The sequence below is a fragment of the Tympanuchus pallidicinctus genome, unplaced genomic scaffold (genome assembly GCF_026119805.1).
Source record: "Tympanuchus pallidicinctus isolate F22 unplaced genomic scaffold, pur_lepc_1.0 scaffold10, whole genome shotgun sequence".
Lineage (NCBI taxonomy): Eukaryota > Metazoa > Chordata > Aves > Galliformes > Phasianidae > Tympanuchus > Tympanuchus pallidicinctus.
Window position 1 is genome coordinate 17936964 of NW_026294619.1, and position 23763 is coordinate 17960726.

Consider the following 23763-nt stretch of genomic DNA (forward strand, 5'->3'; position numbering starts at 1 on the left):
TCTGTAACTAGTGAATTAGTGCATGACTGCATACAAGCCTCATTCCATGGTCAGTGGGATATCTTAAAGATGAGGTAAAATGCTCACGTTCGCTTTTCTTGAAAGAATAATTTTTCATAAATTATTATGCTGTTTATGTACAATTATGTTGTATTCTCACAGTCAACTGATAAACAAAGTATAACTCTGTGTTAATAAATAATGTATTTACACAAAATGAATGTGAAATGTTTGAATTGTAAAAGTAAAAAATGTTATAAAATCTGTACAAGAGAATCCAGCATCCAATTTTTACATATTTACTTTCTACATTGCTACTTTTGTAATCTTTGAACAATCTCACAGTACTAAGTATGACATTAAATATCGTAATAGACAGGATTAGCTCCTAGATGGCGTAAAAATCAGACTGCTTCCACTAGAGTCAATTGAGTTTTAATCTTTTATTCTGAGAATCTGGATCATTACATTCCACACACAATGTCCTACTCTAACAATGAAGTGAAAACAACCTATTTGAAGAAATATGCTTTCTATGGTATTCGAGCTGTTTGAGATGCAAACCTCTAGAACCTTCAGTAGATAATAAACAGGAAATGTTAAGATTATGTTGGTGGCACATTTTGTAATTATAATAATTGGTTATAAAACAAAAGATACAATTGATTGAATTACAGAAATTAGCAAGACTTGGAGTGTGAGTTTATCACATTTGTTGGAATTTAAACAAAAAAATCCAATGTCAATTCAGATTTTTATTAGCCCAAGAACTTGGAAGGTATTTTGAAAATTCTAAAATATTACCAGCTGACATTAGAGATAGGAAATGAAAAGATAGAATGCAATGCATTTTCATCTTGATATCCAAGTTTGATCTCATTAAGGTTCCTTATGATCACACAGTTCAGTTACTTAGTGAAACAAAAGTCCATCTCAGTTTATATGCACTCAAGCTCTAGGTGTGCTGGCAGCGAATTCAAACTAAAATTTAAATTCAATGTACAGCAACTCTCACTTTTCTAGCTAGTAAAAAAAATTAAGGAAAAAAACACCTTATTTTGCTAACTTTTCAATTGTTACTTCCTGCATCTAATTGCCTTTCATCTATGTAACAACGTAAGTATTTTCAAAACCTACAGCATTTCAGATATTGTTCTTTGGCATGCAATTATTATTATTATTATTATCTTTTACAGCTCAAATGAGGAGCTCATAATCTTTTAAATAGCTTTGATCAATAATGTAATTGAAAGTCTCCTGGCCAGAAGGAATCTTCATTTTCAAGGGTGTTATGGGTGAAAGACCACTACAGGTTTCCATGACACTAAGGCTAAAGGTTAAATGAACACTTAGGGTTTCCACTGATCTGTGAATGACTATATTGTCTTCACAAGTCTGACTTGTAAATCTTCTCTAAAATGTGTGTATATGTGCTTGCATTCCTACTACATAGGTGTCACCCAAAGTAAGGACACAGAACTCAGAGGTTTAGAAAGATATTGTAATAAGCATCCTTAAGAACAAAAAAATAACGAAAAATCTTCACAAAAGGGTAGGATTTTTTTTAGTTTCTTTTACACTTTTGATTTTTTTATTTTACTTTTTTTTTTTTCTCCTGCTATGAAACATTTGTATCCATTTCACAAAACATTTCGTATGACAAAATCATATTTGCAAAAAAAAAACTTGAAGTAACCTCAAAATTAATTTCATTCAAAAACAACAACAAAGAACAACAACAAAAAACCATTTTGAAACTATCTTCCAGCAGCCATATATTCACATGTTCTGGCAATTTAAAAAATACCAGATCACTTTTTTGATAAAATGGAGCTTAAATTTTGAGCAGAGTACAAAAGCAAATGTTACTTGCTAATAAACAGTGTATTCCCTATAAATGCAATTTGGATCAACTAAAAGTATGTGCAAATTTAGGTGGAATTTGGTCAAATTACAAAATGAAATTAAAAACAGAGAATGACAAAGGAAAATGAGACACAACTCACAGAATTCTTATGATGAACACTACTACGTTAGGGCAGAGTGCTCTCCTGACAGGTGGGAATTATAGAATCATAGAATGGCTTGGGTTGGAAAGGACCTCCAGGATCATCAAGTTCCAATCCCCCTGCTGCATGCACGGCCACCAACCTCCTCATTTGATACTAGACCAGGCTACCCAGGGTCCCATCTGACCTGGCCTTGAACACCTCCAGGAACAGGGCATCCATAACCTCTCTGGGCAGCCTGTTCCAGCACTTCACCACTCTCATAGTAAAGAACTTCCCCCTGACATACAACCTAAATCTTCCCTCTCTCAACTTAAAACCATCTTCCCTTGTCCAGCTGTTATCTACCCTTTTAAAGAGTTGACTCCCCTCCTGTTTATAGGCTCCCTTTGGGTACTGGAAGGCTGCAATGAGGTCACCCCACAGCCTTCTTTTCTCCAAGCTGAACAAGCCCAGCTCCCTCAGCCTGTCTTCATAGGGAAGGTGATCCAGCTATCTGATGATCTTTGTGGTCCTCCTCTGGACCCTCTCCAACGGCTCTCTGCCTTTCTTGTACTTGGGGACTCCAGACCTGGATGCAGTACTCCAGATGGGGTCTCACAAGGGCAGAGTAGCGAGGGACCATCACCTCCCTGTCTCTGCTGGCCATCCCTCAGGATACTATTTGCTTTCCAATCTGTAAGAGCACACTGCTGGCTCACATTAAGCTTTTCATGCATCAAAAAGCAAAAAGGGAAAACAGAGACCATTCCTACCATTCCTTCCTCTACTTTTTTTTTTTTTTTTTTTTTTTTTTTTTTTTTTTTTTTGCAGAAGCTTCACAAGGGGACATTTGGAAGTGTCACAGTTGCTATAAAATACTTAATATACATTTAATCAGAGATAGGAATTAAGGTGGCCAGATTTGCAGGTGGCTGAACTGTGAGTGATATCAATTACTTATTCCTATTTTCTTTTAAGAGACATACCCCAGCATATTCAATAGATCCACAGTTAAAAAATTGCATTGCAGGCTGGGAAAAATGGCTTAAATTTCTTTTCTAAATCATTGTTGAGCATCCTAAAATATTTCATTCTTATGTTGTCAGAGAAATCTACTGCGGGATGTTAAGCTTGATCCTCTATCCAGTCCTCATCCCAAACAGCAGCTGTTGGGCAAACTGTAGGCCCACCCTACAGCTGAGCAAACAGTTGTCAAATTTTCTATTAATATATATAAATAATGTAAATTTAAATAAAGATAGGTAAGCAGATACTGGAACTTTCTTCAAAATATTATGTGTATGGCGGATAAATCTATGGAATAAATTAAAAATACACTTTATTCTTATCATGAATACACACATAGTTCGAGAAAAGCGCTTGCTTTATTTGCATGTATGTCATTTCAAGATTCCAATCTGCATATTCGCTTCTTGAGTTTGAAAGGAGTGCTAAGATTTGATATTGCTTTTCCAGATGTGCATTAGACATAGATCGTATTATAGCCTTTCAAGACAATATAAGATTTGAATTTCAAATACACTATGGGCTCTTAGCATCGTCCATAATCAGCAAAATTATCACTCAACTCAGCATATTTTATCACATCTAGTAATCTCTTCTCATGTGAACACTTGAGTTAAAAATATTTCCAGTAAAGACTTGTAAGTGCAAAAATGTAACAACTGAAACACTGCTATATATGGTATAATTAAGCACTTGTTTTTCTGCACATGACATATGTTTTCATTCTGTATTGGAACTTCAATTGGATCTAAATTACCCTGGATCAAACAAAAATGTGTTCAAAATGAAAAAGATGGCTCGCCACTATTATTAAATCATTAACCAAACAGAAAAATTCTGGGCTATGAAGTAAAACTGGAATCCCCAGCCAAAAACTGGGACATTAATGCTTAAGTGTATAGCTAGCATGTACAGCATTTATCTTTTATCATATTTTTAAAATCAATAGATTTTCCTTCTGATAAAGATCTCTAGCTTCCATAACTTCTGCTCAACATCAACTAAAACAGATTAGTTAGACATTTATGGTTAACATCCTAGCTGAAAGCAATTAAAAAATATCTGTGATCTAATGGTATGTTCATGTATATAATCTCAGTTTCACAATATTTTTTTGGCACTTTTCTCCTGACCTTACCTGCCCTTTGACTCAAGGATGAAATGGTATTTCTATAAAGCAACCCTCCATTATTTTGTAATGATCACACTGACACTAAGTTCTGGGAAGCATTTCAAGAACACAGGCCTTGTATTCCTTCAGCAGCAGAGCTCAGCAAAGGAGAAAGCATGTCACATTAAATCAGAACTAATTATGATTAAGCTTGCATTTTAGCATGGACACCATTATGAGCTTTCTGTTAACTTTTTAAGTAAACTAATAAAAATTCCAAACAGATCAGGCAGGATTTCTTTTTTTTATCTCATACAAGAAATAGATAAAGATGGACCACAGGTTTTGGCTGTCAAAAGGAAGAATTTTCATCACTGATATCCTTGAACCTGATTTGATCCTCTCGGCCCATGTTGCAGTAAATCTGTACAGCATCAGCAGGTGCAACCATTAACAGCTCAGTGCCCTTCTAGCCAATGTTTGCGTGTTCTATTTATTCCAATCACACTCACGGCACTGAATCAGGCAGTGCTATGGACAGATATTAAAAAATACTGCCTTTCCATTAATTTTAAATGACCTTTTAATCTACATTTAAATTTGAATTGAATGAAAATGCATCATTTTGTCATAGATCATGACAGAAAAGACTTAAAGAGATTGCAGAGCGAAGGTTAGCCTTTAGTCTCCAGAAACTGCTTTAGCAAAAAGCAATATGCTTGTAAAGATGCAAGGATAAGGCAGAAATTATCTCCCCTTGTCATAAAAATATAGACAGCTTTTGGAAAACAAAGAAAAGGCATAAAATTAATGCTCAGACCTCTATAACATGTGCCTGAACCTCTCTACCTGTCATTTGTGATGAATACGCTCTTATGAAAAGTCAGATTATTCAGAATTAGACATCTTTTCAAACTTTCATGGTGCAGGCAGGTCTCTAAGGGAACCATAAAAGTAGACCTCTGCATATAACAACAGTTTTAATGGCAAAAATTCATCAAAGTCTGTCAGGAGAAATTTAATGATTCCGTTAAGATAAGGAATAATGATGCAAGGGAATGCCATGGTCTCCTAGCGTTAGAGGAATTCTCTTGCTGTTAACATTAAAGGATGTAAACTGCCTTCTAGCCACAATAAGATGAAGAGGGGTATCAACAGGATTTCTGACGCATGTAAAGGGTTGATGTTTGTACACAGACCAAGGTAAACTTCAAGGCATGATAAGATTCAAGCCCAAAATTCTGAAAGTGAAAGCATCATCAGATCATGCAGCACTTTTCCTTTCTTGCCAACTCTGCCAGTGTATTTAAATAACTCTTTACACATCTAACTGTACTGAAAAATTGTTAGAACACAGCACTGAGGAAGTAAAGTACTTTCGTGCCTTTTTCAGATGTAAACTAAAAGGCTACAGTACATAGCTGTTATATTTTAACAGTGCTCCAGTAAATTCAAGGCAACTGTGTTCATTTAAATTGAGCTAAGAATATTTCCAAAAAAGTTGCCTAATACTGAAGGCTGGGACCAAGACAGGTACTTAGACTTGTTTATTTCTGCACTCCAGCCCATTATTTTAGTCATAAAACTATTAATTCTTCATAATCTTTTTGCAGTCCTACTTTAGCTCTAAAGAACTGAGCAGCTTCCCTTCTTCCCAACCCTATTCTAAGTTGCTTTGTTCTTTGTTTGGACTGTTAAGAATTGTGTGCAAAATGCAAACTACATGTCAGTCTCTTTTTGATGCTGTAGAGAACTGTGCAGAGATTCTTGCAGTATGTTTTGTAGAAATTCACCTGTTAATTTTTATGAATTAAGTGAAGTCTCTGCTTTTTTTTTTTTTTTTACACAACTTTTATAGTACTTCTGACAGAAGAAAAAAATGGAATTTCTATAGCTTACCATCAGTAACCTCCAGCTGAGCCTTTGCTAAAATGCTTCCAGCAACTGTCAGTGCTTGACAAATGTAGTAGCCTGCATCAGACCGTTGAATGTTGGTAATAGTGAGGTCTCCAGTTGGTGATACTGAGTATCTACTGTTGGGTTGGAGAGGCTGGTTTGGGAAGAGCAGATTCTGCAAAGACAATTCATCTTACATCAGTTCAAAATACAACAGCATCGCTTTTTTTTTTTATCAATTAAAGACATGTTGATTTTTTCCTTAAAATCACAGAATCACAGAATTGTAGGGGTTGGAAGGGACCTCCAGAGATCATCGAGTCCAACCCCCCTGCCAAAGCAGGTTCCCTACAGCAGGTCGCACAGGTAGGCATCCAGGCAGGTCTTGAACATCTCCAGAGAAGGAGACTCCACCACCTCCCTGGGCAGCCTGTTCCAGTGCTCCGTCACCTCACTGTAAAGAAGTTCTTGTGCACATTGGTGCAGAACTTCCTATGCTACAGTTTCTGGCCGTTTCCCCTTGTCCTGTCTCCACTCACCACTGAAAACAGTCCGGCCTCGCCATTCTGCCCCCCACACCTTAGATATTTATAGACCTGGATCAGGTCCCCTCTCAGTCTTCTTTTCTCAAGGCTGAACAGACCCAGTTCACTCAGCCCTTCCTCATAGGAGAGATGCTCCAGGCCCTTCACCATCTTTGTGGCCCTCCGCTGGACTCTTTCCAAGAGATCCCTGTCTTTTTTGTACTGGGGAGCCCAGAACTGGACGCAGTACTCCAGATGAGGCCTTACCAGGGCAGAGTAGAGGGGGAGGATCACCTCCCTCGACCTGCTGGCCAGGGATATAAATCTCTTTATATCAATCAAAAGAAAAATTTTGATAGGTGATTTTGAAATGAATATACAGAGCTAGCTCTTCCGGCTTTACAGTTCAAATCATAAAAAGCCTTTTCATAATACACAATGGTGTTTTCTAGCTGGCAATTTAGGCAAAATCACACTTGAGTGATCTGTACTTGTTATATATTTATCATCATTCTGAATTAATAATTTTAATAATACACTTAGCTGGCTATCATACCAGGGAGATATAATACTGCAGTAAACATTATAGAACTAGCAAAAATAATTGAGCAAAGGGAACTAAGGGGTAGTGTTTGGCAGTGAATATGTTCTGGGCAAAGTAGAAAGTAAGAGCATGGCACAGAAGTAAAGCTGGGAAGATAAAAAACAGATCATAAAGTAGGAGAAGCTTTATGATCAGAGGATGACGGAGCTTAAAGGAGATGCAAAAGGAAATTCAAACTGAGATGTACCAAAGCAGGAAAACTGCATGGAGCCTTGAGGGTGAAGAAGAAGGGCATAAATCTGATGTAGAAATTGACAATGAAAAAAATATATATATATATATATATATATATAGGATATATATATATATAGGATATATATATATATAGGATATATATATATATATTATATATAGGATATATATATATATATATATATATATATATATATATATAGGATAAGACACCAGTTAGCACAGAAGAGGGAGATTAGATTTTGCCTTTGTTGCCTTTGGGTTGGACTGGGGAAAAGAGAACTGTCAATAAGAATAACTAAAATGGACGTTACAGTCATTGAGTATGATGAAGGATTGAATGAATCAATAATACAGAAAAAGACTGAAAAGGTTTTAGTGGTGAGGGTTGTGTTCACAAGGAAAAAGTTAAATTGTCTACAGCAGCTCTTTATGTAAATAGAGGATGGGAAAAGAGAGGCAATGTATGTAGAAATGTTGGTAGCATTGCCTGATATGACAAAAACAGAGGAGAAAAATTAAACAATAATAATGAATTCACAAATTCCAAACAAAAAGGCTCCGAATTTAATATCAACTCAACAAGCCTGCCATATAAAATTTGCAATTGTTGTGTCAAGAATATCTCAAAACATTGTTACCATGCTATGATAAGCTTTTAGTCACTACTGTGACTCTGTTCCTCTGCTATGTTATGACTCTGTACTAACTTTTAAGCTTATCTATATGAACTAAAAAGGAAACCTCAAAGTATAGAGTAAGATACTAAATGAATTTTCTGCAAATCTGCTACTTCTGTAGTTGACCTCAATGTTTTACAACAAAATTTTTAGGAACCGGCGAGCAAAAAACTTGAATTTCAAAAAATTCTGCTTTAAAGTAAAACTCACATATTTCTCTCTGATTTTAACATTAGAGATAGATCTCATACTCTAAGTATCTTTATAATTGTATTAACTTAACAGACTACTTGTTACCATATGATGAGTCTCACCCTTTGCCCCCTTTCCATTTCAATGTTCTGAGAAATTTTTCACACAAAATTTTTCCTCAAAATACAACAACCACTCAGTAAATGTCAGATTCAACTAGGGGAAAAAAAAAAAAAAAAAAAAAAAAAAAAAAAAAAAGTGTGAACATTCTGAAACAATTTTAGGCTTTAGGGCTAAAGGGGTCTCAAAAAAGTTGCCCGGTTTTCTAAACTGTCTTGAAACTTGCATAATGATCTGTTCCTGACATAAATACCTATATCATTACACAAGTAGTAAAAGGAAACAAAATGAAAGATAGTGTAGGGCCAAGCTCCTAACACTCAAGAAGAAAAAAAACCCAAATCTCCTTCATTAAAAACGTAAGACTAGCCTTCTTTTTATTTTCAGCAAGGACTCGTTTATTAAGAATATTTTCTTCTGAGACATGAGTATCATATTCCAGAGAATATTCTACACTTTAGTATGAACTGATTAGTCTCATGAATCTTCCTTTCAAGAATCAGGTAACTTATGGGTTGCAGTTTGTCCTGTTACAGCACCAGTCCACTATTTTAATGCTTTTACAACCTCACTGGATTTAACTAGCTGCAGGTTTACTCATCTGAGTTGAAACTCATGCTGGGTTGAAAACAGCAAAACAAGAGTCACCTCAGATGTAAATCCAGATGTTTCTCTGGATTTATCTCTATTTAATCCAGAGAGTTTAAAGTGTACAGATGGCCTGTCCTGGCACATTCTATTAGTGAAGGGCTGTTAGACTGTGGGGAACATGCTACCAAACAAAAAGGACCAGCTGTTTAGTCACAAGACAGCAGAAGAAATTACACAGGAATTCCCCTCCTTTCAAGATGGTTATGCTCAAAAACATAGTGTGAAGAAATAGATTCAGATTTAAAAATGCCCTGCCATTAGTGGGTAAGTGGGCTAATGTGACTACATAACATTACTCTAAGAGTTAAGAGCGGTGCTGCAAAATGTAGTGCTTGAGTAAAAGCAGAATTAAGCATTGAAAATCCAGGCAACAACTTTTTAACAAGTACATAAAGGTGAAAAGTCAAGCATTTTCAGTGGATAATGCTTTAATTCAGCCAAAAATCCATCGTCCAGATTTTAATGAAGAAATGGAAACACACCTATTCTTTGACGTCTCATGGCAAAATCTGCCAAGTTCTATATTGAGATGGTAATGCTAACCTGATGCTAACACTTAAATGATGCTCAATTAAGATTAACATAATGGTTATAATGAATCACTTTGAGTTATGTTTCAAGGTTTGACTACAAACCACGTAGGTATCAATTTTTATGTTGCATTTATTTGTCAAAAAAGGACTTTCTAACCCTTGGGATCTGGTTCTCAATATGGTAATTAATTTTCCAGGTTTGCAATTAAACAGCTTCAACATGGTACAATCAGGAGGTAATAACATTCAATTAAAGACACAAGATGCATTTTAACCTTAAAATGTTTTTACCCTTGAAGTGATATCAATGGAAGAGGATAAAATAGAGTATTAACACTTTTCAATTACACTAAATGACTTTAATCCTGCAAATGATGTTCTATTTTAATTAGAAGTTCTTCTCTTTATTACAGCATGATGGATGTCCACTCTATTAGATTCAAGTGCAACACTATAAGCTCACTTGACATAAACATTACCATGTTATTAAAATTCTCTACAAGACAGTGTTTTGAAATGTTTTCTAGCACATCAGTACTTCCCACCGTAACTTCAAGATGATATTTTACTTTCCCCTTGAAAAAATGTTCACATGATTGAAACACACAATATCATGCTTTCTTTTCCAGAATGTGATCCATAGAGGTTAGATCTAAAGTTTTATAAATAATGAGCTGAAAGAAACACACTGAAGACTAAGCTTACACTCATATGAGATTACACTCGTAAGGTAAAAGCACTGCACCTTTGTAAGATTTAAATGCAACTGGGCACCAAATGCTGTTAGTTTTAGTCTTGTCATTCTGGCCAGTTATCTGACCTGGTGAAAAGATGAAACAAGCAGATGTTTCAAAGTTGGAAATAGGTGGTTAGGCTCATAACTCACACTTTGAGTTGTTACACAGTGCCTCTGGGTTAGAGGCACAGCTGCATTGCACAGCACAAGGTAGATACTTAGTTAATCCACATCTCACTGTATGGGAAAAAGGAGCACGGGGCTTTGGAAAAACTTATAGATCAAATAGAAAAGCTACATAGGCAGATGAAGTCACAACAGGCTCCATCACAAAGGCAGAAGGCACTGTCCTTGGATGTTCATCTATCCCTTCCAATCTTTCCTAAGGTAAAAAAGGGCAATCTGGCACACAGTTTACAACGTTGAAAGTTAACATACTAACCACACGTTAAAAGTGAGAATGCTTTACTTTTGTCCTGCCTGTGCAGCAAAGGCAGCAAAAAATATGTTGCATTCAAACATCAAGCTATGCAAGGTAGAATTGGCTGATTGCAACCCCATTAGCAACATCAGAAATTTTGCTTTCACACAAAGAAAGTAAGGATTCAGGAAAATATTTCCAAAAAAACATTGAGAAATATCCTGAGATAATTCTACAGAAGAGAGAAGTTGAAACCATATCTGGATGTTCTGCGAGAATTTGCCAATGTAAATCTGTTTGCTAGCTATGTATCTACTTGATCATGTCTAGACAAGCTTTGAATTGTAATTACTGACACTGATTACTTAAAAGCTGAGTCATACCTCTTTATTTGCTATGTTTGTCTCACCCACCTGTTTGTTGGGTGTCTCAGAATGAAGTATTTAAGATACCTGCTATTGCTTTTTATATCCTTGCACTATACCACAAATTTTATCCACTTAAATGGACTTTGTGCTTTTCACAATGCTAATATTAAAACAAAAAAGCAACAAAATGTTGATAGAAGATAGTAGCTGTTTTAAAGACAAATTCTTTTGAAAGCTATCTTTATTCAAAAATAATCTATGTATAACTTTTCTGAAAGTTGAAAAATTTTATAGGGTACTTATATCTTACCTGGCTTCCTTCTTTTTGCCAAAAAACAGCTGGCTGGGGATTTCCTTTAGTTTCACAAGGAAAAGTCACCGTTCGACCCTGGGCTACAATCTGATCTCGTGGTCTCACCACAAACTGTGGGGGAGCTACAATGTAAGAGAAAAAACATACTGCAAATTCAGGATATTTTGCAAAGGGAAAATGAAGTAGATATAAGGAAAAAGAAAACAATATGGAACACCAGATATACTAATTAGACAGAATTAATATGTCTATTTGCTAAATACATTAATAATAAAAAAGCAACATTAGAACCATCAACATTAGCATAAACTCTACAACGAACAACAATAAATGCTAAGGCTCAACAGTGTTTATGATGCTGGTCTGGATATATTCTATCTTCCATCTGAGCAAGTATCATCAGTACAACATACACTACACATAGCTTATCATTCTGCTGAAGCTATCACATGTTGCACAGGATAAATCAGGATATATAGACTACTTTTTTCATTCTGATCCTCTAGCTTTTCAAAAATGATTGAGAAAGGAGAGAAAGGATGGTATCTGGATGATAGCAGAAAAATAGAAGTTTAAGCACTCCCTGGGCTTCTATTAGGGACAGTGTGGTTAAGAAGGGAGTGGGAAGAAGGACTTGCTGTGAAAAGGAAGTTTGCTAAAGCATCAAAGACTTAGGAGATTTTAGCTTGTGAAAAGTCAAGAAAAAAGCAAGAGTTGCAGAGTTAGTGGCTGGAGAGAAGTGAGTAAGAAGAAATGTATTTCAGGAGCACAGGAAGATAGAAAGGAAAAGAAGAATAAGTTGAAGTTAAAATGTGAAAGAAGAATCAGGACTGGCTTTGTGTTCAAGTAGATACATTAATAGCATTCCAAAGTGAACAATTTTGAAAAGGAGATGTGTTTTGACTTCTCTGGGAATGCTAATGGAGAACAGTAAGTCGATGCCTGGTGGGAGCATGAAGGGTGAAAAAAGATTTTAATGCGCAGAAGAAAAGTGAGGAAGAAGCAGTGATGGAAGATCAGAGTGAAAAACAACATCAGTGTCTACTCTCATGTGACAAAGTAACTTTCTGATGCAAATCTCTCAGCTTTGGTTCAACACTGTAGCTCAATGGAATTGGATATGTAAGATATATTAAAAACATAATCAGCATCTCCATATGCTCTTACCAAAAAACTTGCTGATTTTTCCAATAGGCTGAAGAAAGGGGAAAAATAATTAAAGAGGTGAATTTTTTCCATTCCACTATTGCTCTGCTGGCTGTGGAGAGAGGTGGTTTAAGGAACTACTAAGCTTTAAGTAAACAGAATTTCAGTGTTTTAGAAAACCATCTTTTCACCATTATAATTACAAACTATTTAATTAGGCACGAAGAGCAATCAAGACTCAGCTTCCGATTACACCTGCTGACAGCACAGATGCAGATCTGCTAAATGCACAGAAATGTATGCAGATCTGATTTATTTTTTTTTTAATACACTTTATACTTAAGTGATGCAGTCGATAGCACTGGTATAATGCACTCTTAAAACAAGAACTGTAAAGCACTTAATAAACATGCACCACTGTTAATTTAGAAGGCAGAAGTAGAGAACTATAAAGGGAGTCTTTCTTCCACCTCACACTCCTGAGCACAAGTTTTGGACTTTCTGGAGAGAGAAGTGTCTGCCCCTTCCTGGGGCCTTAGAAAGCATCAGTCTTCTGAAGGGTTAGGTACCCTGCTGCTGTCCATTTATACTCTTATGCTCGGAGGCTGCAATAAGGGCATAGGTGCTGCTCTGAATACTCAATCCAAAATCAGCTTGTTCTACTCCAGTCCAGCCCTGGACTATAGCATGTGTCCCGTTTTTTCCCTCACATTGTTTTATCTAGCATATCTGTATGCAATCCTTCCAGATGTTGGAAAGCAGTAATATAGTAAGCAGTATGTGTGTTTGTTCATTCAATCATATCGCAAGGGAGAGAAAGATTTTTTCCTTATGAATTAGAAAACTCCATTCCTGAATGCATACCTTACACTAAGGTATAGTTCTGATCAACCAGTTAACGAAGGTCACTGAATTGTTTCAGTGTTTGCTGCTCAGCCACAGAAGTTCATTTCCCAGGATATTAACATAAAATCAATTGCAAACTCAGAGTGGAGAGCAGAAAACTTCTAACTTCTTCACTGAACAGGAACTATGCATGAGTCAGTGCAACATTATAGATGGACTCAAGATCATAATCTTCCTATTGAGGCTAAAAACAGAGTGTCAGGAATTCATCTCCACAGATCATGATAAGCATGATAAGGTATGTAAGATCACTTCACAGGCAGCCTTGGTCTACTGGTGCTAAGTGTTACAGACAGTGCTCTGAGACATCACAACAGAAGGAAGAAGGGCATGGCCTTTCCATGAGCTTATCTTTCAAATCATATAACCAAATAAATGCAGGTAGACAGGTTTAAATGTTTATCTGAAACATGGTCACACATAAGGCTGTACAGTAAGTCTATAATTCAAAGCTCTGTACTTAACAGGATTTTTTGTTGTAGTAGACTTTTCAAGGACCAAATTCAGGTAATTTAGTGAAAGCACAACAAGAGACAAACTTACTAGTCCAATCTACAGTTGGACCTACTCCTAATTCTGAACATTCCTCATTTTCTTAAGAGCAGAAAAATAATCCTTTCTTTTGCAAAAAGAGACACTGAAAAGAAGCAGGAATTAAGGTGGTGTCCCAGTCTGGATAATCCAATTTGTGTAGGTTGACCTTATTGCTCTGCTCTCTCCCTGTCACACACCAAATCCCCTCTGGCATTTACCATTCTAAGTGAATATGAGATCCTGCCTCAGAGCAACAGGTTTAGATTTTCTAAATTTAAGAAGGCTCCAGTAAACAATGGTATATGATTATGTACAGATCTGTTCTCTAGCTTTTCTCTGAAGAAGAAATTACTAGAAATTTACTACAAAACAAATAAATGAACCAGTTAAACTAAATATAATCTCCTAATCTCCAGAAAAACTTGCTTCTATTGGTCTTTGAAAAAAAAACAAAAAACCAGTCCCTCCAGTCAAACTATTCAATAGTATAATATTAAGGGGTATGAAAAAAAACATTTTTGGAAAACTAAAACTTCTTCTTTTTTTTTTTTTTTTTTTTTTTTTTTTTTTTTTTTTTTTAAATTTATTCAAAGAAGCTTTGTAATGAAAGAAATCCCCATTTGCTTCAACTTGCCATCATTTTCAGCTATAGTTCTGTTTGCACACAGATAAAAATGATGCTACAGCATGCTATCACCATATCAATTTTATCTATCAAATTCCAGCCGAATAATGAGAATTGACAACCAAAAGTAACAGTTAATGCTTGTAGGATAAATTTTGGTCAAGTACAACTACCGAATCAGTAAGATTACCATTATCCCCAGAGAATGCAATGTAGTCCCATCCAGGGACAGTAAGGCTTTGATAACAGAATAAGCACTTGAGTTTTCCTAAAAAGAGAATTCATTACCTACATACACAGATGCTGTTTTTAAGGTAGATAAATAATATTACTCATATTTTGCAGAAAGGTTAACTAAAAACATGACTCCCTCAAAGTTCAAAATCAGTAGAACATTGGCAAAAACCTTATTCACGCCATTATTGCTCCTCTCAAAGGAGGAGCATTTTAGAAGTCTGAAAAGGTACAGTTAGATTAATAACAGCAGGCTTGATATACTTCAGCTGTTAAAGAATTATGAGCTACTTTAATGCTTAATTCAATCTAAGCATTAAAGTGATTAGAAGAATCTGTTGACAAAAAACTGTTAGGAAGCAGGAAACCAAGTGTTGTGCCTATCAAATTATTACCCTTCATTGTTTCAGATGTAATATTAGCTGGATTGGAATAAACAGTGGAAAAACTTGTTTAATTGACATTTGAAAGTCAAAGACATTGGCTCTAAAAGGAAATGTACTAGTTGGATTCCAGGGCACTGGGCAAAAATATGAAAAAAAACAGAACAATTAAGACTACAGATTGAGTGCACTTCCATTTTAATTTTTTTTTAAATAAATTTTAAAAGTACATAGGAAATTAGATTTGATTTCTGGCAAATTATGCTCTGATACTGCATTCAGCAAGTGCTTGCTTCAATCAATGTCACACTAAAGCTCTGTTATGCTAATAGCGGCTCATGAGGGTGAGCGGGATGATATGGAAATCAGATGGCGAACATGAATAGAAAGCATAGGCCATGTACAAGGTGGGCTTTGCAATGAAGGGATGGGGAGGCCCTAAGGTTAATCACATCATGTTCAGAACTGATTTTACAGCACGGAACAGTATTCTACGGCAAGAATGAAAATAGAGATAGAAAAGTGTGAGCAGTAGTTAAGTATTAGTTACTGAAAACGGTAACGGTGCTCTCTGCTGCACTCTTTCTAAACGTCATTTTAGGCATCACTGGATACTGTATCTTTCATTATACAAATAAATGTATACAATGGTAGCCTCTGCTCAAGTGTCTTAGAAAAAGAAGTTTAGAATAGAAAGAATATTACAAAATATTTCTCAATTCTTTTCCAAGGTAGCAGAATCTTTTATACATTCTGATGGATTACATTCGTTTATTTACCACTAGTGTCTCTGGATACTAAAGGTTATGCTGAGTCACCAGGAGCTGATAAAACTGCTGATGTAGAAAAGCTTGAACAAGACAGTGAGTTTATTTCTCCTAGGTGAACTCTGGTCACCTGATAAGAAATGTGACAGAAGATGAGAGTAAAATTACTACAGAAAAATGTGATTTTAAAGCAAATAGCACTGTGAATCCCATATAAAGAACTAGCAACATTTTCTTCCAGTGCCACAATTTCCTAAGCTAGTCTTATGGTTTGTGGCTCACAGTGAACACAATAATCCTAAGGGAATTCCATTATCATGACTTGCTCACAGCAGCTCCATTAGTCCAGGTGCCCTGAGGTACACAGATTATATTGCTATGATTTTAATCAAAAGTAGGTATCATACCAAGTCCAGTATTTCTACTGCAAGCAGTAAAGGAACTGTAACAACAGAAATTAATTAACAGTAGGATTTTTGTTGTCATCATTTGTTTTTCCTAACATCCTCAGTTATTTAAGTCACTCACTATGGGATTAATATCATTTTTTTCCAGTGCAGACAATTTTCAGATAATTAAAAGTTTAGTAATCTTTTAATTAATTATATGTACTAGGGTCCCTGCTGAAGTTAGTAGAAATTCTCCTACTGACTTCACAGAATCACAGAATTGTAGGGGTTGGAAGGAACCTCCAGAGATCATCGAGTCCAACCCCCCTGCCAAAGCAGGTTCCCTACAGCAGGTCGCACAGGTAGGCATCCAGGCAGGTCTTGAACATCTCCAGAGAAGGAGACTCCACCACCTCCCTGGGCAGCCTGTTCCAGTGCTCCATCACCCTCACTGTAAAGAAGTTCTTGCGCACATTGGTGCAGAACTTCCTGTGCTGTGGTTTCTGGCCGTTTCCCCTTGTCCTGTCTCCACTCACCACTGAAAACAGTCCGGCCTCGCCATTCTGCCCCCCACACCTTAGATATTTATAGATCTGGATCAGGTCCCCTCTCAGTCTTCTCTTCTCAAGGCTAAACAGACCCAGTTCACTCAGCCTTTCTTCATAGGAGAGATGCTCCAGGCCCTTCACCATCTTTGTGGCCCTCCGCTGGACTCTTTCCAAGAGATCCCTGTCTTTTTTGTACTGGGGAGCCCAGAACTGGACGCAGTACTCCAGATGAGGCCTTACCAGGGCAGAGTAGAGGGGGAGGATCACCTCCTTCGACCTGCTGGCCACGCTCTTTTTAATGCATCCCAGGATGCCATTGGCCCTCTTTGCCACAAGGGCACACTGCTGGCTCATGGCAAACCTGTCGTCCACCAGGACACCCACGTCCCTCTCCGCAGAGCTCCCCTCCAGCAGGTCATCCCCCAACCTGTACAGGTGCATGCAATTATTCCTCCCCAGATGCAAGACTCTACACTTGTTTTTGTTAAACCTCATGGTCTTCAGACTTACATGGTCTTCAGATAAGAGTCATTGTAAAAATAATGTATTACGGAAAAAATAGTGACTACAACAGTATTTTTCTTTTTCTTAATAAGAGGTGAAAGAAGTATTAGAGAATCAATAAATAACAAGTGCTAACAGTTTTTTCATATACTTTGACATATAGAATCTCTCTTTTATCCCTGGATAACCTAAGAGAAAGAAGTGGGATAAATCTGTGCAGTGCAAAAAACAGAAGATAAACAAGAATGACTTTTTACGATGGAGTGATGGCGTAGGTAGACAAAGGAAAGGTAACTGATATTGTCTACCTGGACCTGTGCAAGGCCTTTGACATTGTCCCACACCCACTTCCTTATCTCTAAACTGGAGAGATATGGGTTTGAAGGGTGGACTATTCGGTAGATAAAGAATTGATTGGATGGTTATGGCCAAAGGGTGGTGGTCAGAAGAACTACCCAGGTGGAGACTGGCCATGGGTGATTTCCTCCAGGGGTCTTTGGACTGGTGCTCTTCTTCATCTTTATCAACACCCTAGACATTGTGACCGATTGCACCCTCGGTAAGCTTAGTGATAACACCAAGATGAGTGGTACAGTTCATACAATAGAAGGAAGGGATGCTATACAGTGTAACCTTGACATGTTTGAAAAGTGCTGCACTTGGGCTGAAACAATCCCGGGTACGTAAATAGATTAGGAAAAGAACTCCTCAAAAGCAGCCTTGTGGAGAAGGATTTGGAGGCGGGGCGGTACTAGGGGATGAAAAGCTGGACATGAGTAAGCACTGTGTGCTTGAAGCCCAGAAGACCAGCTGTATCTTAGGCTGTGGTGATCAGCATGATGAGGGAGGTGATTCTTCCTCTCTATTCTGCATTTGTAAGACCTCATCTAGGGTACTGTTTCTAGGCCTGGGTCTCCCAACGTAAGAAAGATGTGGAACTGTTGGAGTGGTTCCAGAGGAGGGCCACAAAGATGATTAGAGGGCTGGAGTACCTCTCCCACAAAGAAAGGTTGAGGGAATTGGGCTTGTTTAGCTAGGAGAAGAGAAGGCTCTGGAGAAACTTCATTGAGGTCTTCCAGCACTTGAGTTTGTAAACAGAAGGAGACCAACCTTTTACATGATCTGGTGGTGATAGAACAATGGGGAATGGCTTTAAACTAAAAGAGGGGAAGTTTATGTTGGATACTAAGAAGAAATTTTTTACTCAGAGGGTGGCGAGGCACTGGAACTAGCTGACCAGAGAAGCTGTAAATCCACATCCCTGGAAGTTTCCAAGGCCAGGCTGGATGCAGCTCTGGACAGCCTTATGTAGTGGATGGCAATCCTAACTATGGCGGGGGTTGGAAGCAGACGACCTTTAAGCTCGCTTCCATGCAAAGCTGTTCCATGATTCCATGAAAAAGCATACTTGATATTCCAAGTTTCTTTGTCAATTTCAGTTAAGATAATTGACAAATCTTCATTTATCACTGTTATATTAAAAGTTCAAATAAAAAGAAAATAAAACCCTACAATTCTTTTTTTCTTTCTTCCTTCGGTCTAATCCCAATATAGTAAAATTATGAGAACAATTAAAATAAAAATCCAACTCTGTGTTCTACATAGTTTAGAAAAAGATGTCTACAATTTCCTCCCATTTACAGTCCTCTGAATTCATCAGTGGAACCATTCTTTGCTGAGGAGACTCTTCTTCTTTGTTGTACAGTATATTTAAGCATCAACTTCAAACATCTGGTCTAAATTTCATCTCAGCATTGGACTACAGCTTGCTATTTGCACTTTTGTTTTATTATATCTTGTCCAATCATCTCCTCTAAATGGCACTTATACCTTACAGATGCTTCTGGAAAATCTTTTCTGGTAAGTCCTTCATTTATTTTTGATATATACATAGAAAAGCAACACTGATTCTGACTGCTAAATACCTTATATTACTTAAGACCTTCTCTAAACAATTGCTTGCTTTCTTTTTTTTTTAAATTTTAAATTTTTATTCTTTCTCCTCAACTGCCTGAGATTCCGGTTATAACCTTTACATCAATCAGATAGGAAAGACGTACTTCCCTAAATTTGTAATACTTTAGCTTACTTGCTAAAGTAAACTGCACCAATAGTTGGCTTGTGTCTTTCCTATAACTTCTGTGAGCTTAATAAACAAAACAAATTACAGTGACAAAAACACACGTAATCTACTGTAATTCCTTTTGTCATGAGGGACATGGACTGTGTGTGCCTGGCAGTGTTGCTTTTCCAGGAAGTTCCTGCAGTGCGTGGAAGATAACTTTCTGATGCAGGTAGCGGAGGAAGTGTGGCACTGGAGTTTTTTCTTACATAAAAAGGAACGATTGGTTTCTAGAGCAAAGGCTGGGGACAGCCTTGGATGCAGCAATCAGGAAAGCCAACTTTGACCTCTTCAAGGTCCTACATCATTTAAAACATTGGATGGAGAAGGGGTCCAAGAAAGTTGATTGACATTAAGGAATCCCAGATTATGGAGATAAGAAGGAGAGTATAGAGAAAAGAAGACTTCCCTTTGGTCAAGGAGGATCTGGTCAGAGATTGAGTAGGCAAACTTGACACATGCAAATCCATAGGCCCAATGAGATGCACACATGAGTATTGAGGGGGCTGGCAGAAGTGACTGACAAGCTGCTCTAGCATTCTGTGATGTCATGACTGGCTGAGTAGATGAGGGGAGAGCAGTGGATCTTTTCTACCTTGACTTCTGCAAGCCTTTTGACATGATTTCCCATAACACCTCCATAGGTAAGCTTAGGATAGATGAGTGGCCAGTGAGGTGGATAGAATTGGCTGACTGGTAGAACTCAGAGGGTTGTGACCAGCAGCAGAGTCTAGTCAGAGACCTGTAGCTCATGGTGCTCCAAGTATCAGAACTGCATCTGGTCTTGTTCAACATATCATCAGTGACATGGATGAAGGGATAGAATGCACCCTCAGAAAATTTACTGATGATACAAAGCTGGGAGGAGTGGCTGACACACCAGAAAGCTGTGCTGCCATGCAGCAAGACCACAACTGGCTGGAGAGTTGGGTGGAGAGGAATATGATGAGGTTCAACAAGGGCAAATGCAGAGTCACACATGAGAAGGAATAACTGCATGTATTAGCACAGGTTAGGGTCTCACTTGCTGGAAAATAATAACTTTGTGGAGAAGAAACTAGGTGTCTTGGTGGACAACAGGCTGACCATGGGCTAACAGTGCGCCCTTGTGTACAGGAAGGCCAGTGGTATCTTGGGGTGCATTAACAAAGAACATGGCTAGAAGGTAAAGGGGGATTATTCTCCACTGCTGCTCTGCCATGGTGAGGCCATATTCAGAGTACTGTGTCCAGTTTCGGTCTTCCCAGTTCAAGAAAGATGGGGAACTTCTAGAGAAAGTCCAATGAGGGACACAAAGATGACTAGGCGCCTGTAGCATCTTCTTTATGAGGAAAGGCTGAGAGACCTGGCTCTGTTCAGCCTGGAGAAGACTGAAGGGAGATCTTATCAGTGCCTATATATGTCTACAGGGCAGGAATCAAGAGGATAGGGTCAGTCCCTTTTCAGTGGTGCCCAGTGACAGAAAAGGGGGTAATGGGCTAAAACAGTAACACAAGAAGATCCATAGGAAAAACGTCTTTACTGTGAGGGTGACAGTGCACTGGAACAAGCCGCTCAGAGGTGCTGTGGAGTCTCCTCTGGAGATATTCTAAACTCTCCCTAGCACTCTTCTGTGTAACCTACTCTGGGGAATCTGCTTTAGCACTGGACTAGATCATCTGCAGAGGTCTCTTCCAACCCCTGTGATCCCATGAGAAAAGAAAGCAAAGAAAAAAGGGAATGGATGAATGTATTGATTTTCATCCACTTCTTGAAGGAAAAGTAACAGATTTCACTTTTTTAAATAAGTGAAAAGTTTGTATAGGGAGCAACACATCAAAACACTCCTTTTCATACACTGATTTTCAAACACTTATGAAAGTATTCAGAATCCACTGAAGCAAGAAAAGAATTCCCACAGATTTGAGCATACATAATGAACTCAGAACAGCTAAAAAAGATTTACACATCAAAACTCTCCCAAGCTAGAGTTCAGCAATAAAAATAAAAAGCTAAATGAAATCAAACTATCAAACGAAAAAGAAAGGAAAGACAAAGAGGCCCTTTATCACTTCCTGCACTCGCTGGAACTAGATTTTCTGTAACAGAAACAGTATGCGTATAGACACATACTTAGTGGATAGGGCACAGTACAAATCACTAAAACTTCAAGTAGGCATCATCTTCCACATTTCTGTTTTTAATACTGTCTGGTATATCTATAAGACCTTAAGACGTTGAAAATGGAGATAGAGTTTGATGGGCCAGCCCTTAAATGTTTGATGGTTAATGTGTTCTGATGTATATAACCCAAACATATTTCTGTGGTACCTTGAGTCATTACAGAGATTCAAGCATAAGTCTAGCTAGCACAATTTGCAAAAGTATAAATGCTAAAGAGTTTAGAATTTCTTTCTTTCTTTTTTTTTTTTTTTAAAGTGCTCTTTAAAAGGCTACAAAACAGCAAAACAAGTCAGTTCTGTATTTTTTCTTCTTACTGGTATTCACAGGCCTAAGTATTTCGTTCTGTGACAACCTTTTGACTTTAATCTAAAGGATTTGCCAAGTGACAAATAAGAAAAATGCATTATTCTTTCACTTAAGGAAGAAACAAATGCGAGAAGTCTAATGTTTACTGGTGCACTTACCACCTTCTTGAAAACTTTATATGTGTCAGCAGCAGGCAGACAAAATACTGCACTTTGATATAGATAGGTAGGAGATTTCTGCCACTGAAAGATGGCACAGCAGTGCCAAGCATGATCTCATCTCTTCTGTCACACACCAATTGTCATTGCTGATATAGTTGTATATCTCCTCAGTGACTCAAATGAAGGTGATAGTTTCATGAATACACTAAAAATAGAACTGTTCTCCTGTAAGTCAGAATGAAATGTAAAAGGATAGAGCTCTTTCTCAGCTATCATCTAAACAATGTGATTTCAAGCCACAAAAACTAATATAACCTCCTTTAAAGTCCTTTCTATTTTGTTTCAGGCTGCATCACTCTGAACTGATCATTAAGGCATGCCTATTGATTTATGACCTGAAAACTTCCCATTGTATTTAAGTAAAATGTAGTGACATTTCACTTACATATGCTTAGATTGTATTTAATTAGTATGAAATTTGGAATATTCATGGTAAATGTCTTATCTGTTTCTCTCTCCTCCAAAGTAGTAGGGAAGTAAAGTTACTGTAGTTTGGTTGGTCTCTCCTTACTTTGTTAATTCCAGATAATTTCTATCCAGGTGGCAAAATTATCTGTCTATTTGTTGCATGTTGCTATTTTCTAAGATGAGTCACAGCAAATTAAGTACACTTGACTCACTACAAAGCAATTGAAATGCAAAGAACTGTATTTTGACCTGGACATAGTTGAAAACAATTTGTAAACGGTACTTTGTCTTTTGAATGACCTTTCTGCATTAACAAAAATGCAACTGAAGCATTAGACATATATTTTCACAAATCTTCTATCTGAAGTTAATTTTAAGACTCCATCTCAGAGCAGTATTGCAACTGCTTTTGAAAAGTAGACCAGTGTTACTTTTAGATGGAATTACACAAAACTTCTGGGCCCCTCTCAAATTCTGTGCTTTTTACAGTTTCTCTCCTGTGTGGCTACTGTGAGAAATACAGCAGAGTGCCAAAGTGAGAAAATATTAAACTTTCTCGTTTAGAAAATTCATCTAGTGTGAAGAACGGAAGAAATGGGCATAAATGTGGATAAATATTTTGTTTCCCAAACCATCTATTGTAAATCTTGTAACAAATAATTTCAAAAGGTTATAAATAAGAAAACAGCTATTTCAGAAATGAGCAACATGTTTATACCTAGCAGCAACTCCAAGTAATCTAGCATAGAGCTATTAAATTCACCAGCTGCCATCCACCTCAGGCAAGATCATACTTCATTTCATCTATGTAGTATAGATTGTATGTTAATATCTGCTTGAATCAAAACATGATCATTGGCAAAAGTAATCTCAACTCCTGAATTTTCCATTCAAGCTGAAATTTAAATGAAAATGTCACAACTAATAGAATGTAAATATTTGGAACAGGTAAAAACTAAACAGAAGATGAAAATGATTCAGTTTGCAGTACGAATCACAATCGTTGAACGTTAAAAATACACAAAAATATATGTATCTCTTATTCAGCAACACGCCAATGAAACAAAATGTTTTGTTCTTTATAGCACAGTAAAGACAAAGCATATCTGCTCTGAAACGGAGGTAGCGATGAAAAGCAGATGCATTCAG

The 23763-nt window shown here is 37.2% G+C and overlaps 1 protein-coding gene across 1 annotated transcript in view; it reads right to left on the reverse strand.

Moving 5' to 3' along the window:
• Positions 1 to 23763, reverse strand: part of ROBO2 (roundabout guidance receptor 2) — an 872799-nt gene that overhangs the window by 98811 nt on the left and 750225 nt on the right. The window contains exons 8-9 of the mRNA XM_052666711.1: positions 11356 to 11480; positions 6028 to 6199 (exon numbers count right to left, since the gene is read on the reverse strand). Of these exons, the coding sequence (XP_052522671.1) occupies positions 6028 to 6199; positions 11356 to 11480 (297 nt within the window). The remainder of the gene's footprint in view (positions 1 to 6027; positions 6200 to 11355; positions 11481 to 23763) is intronic.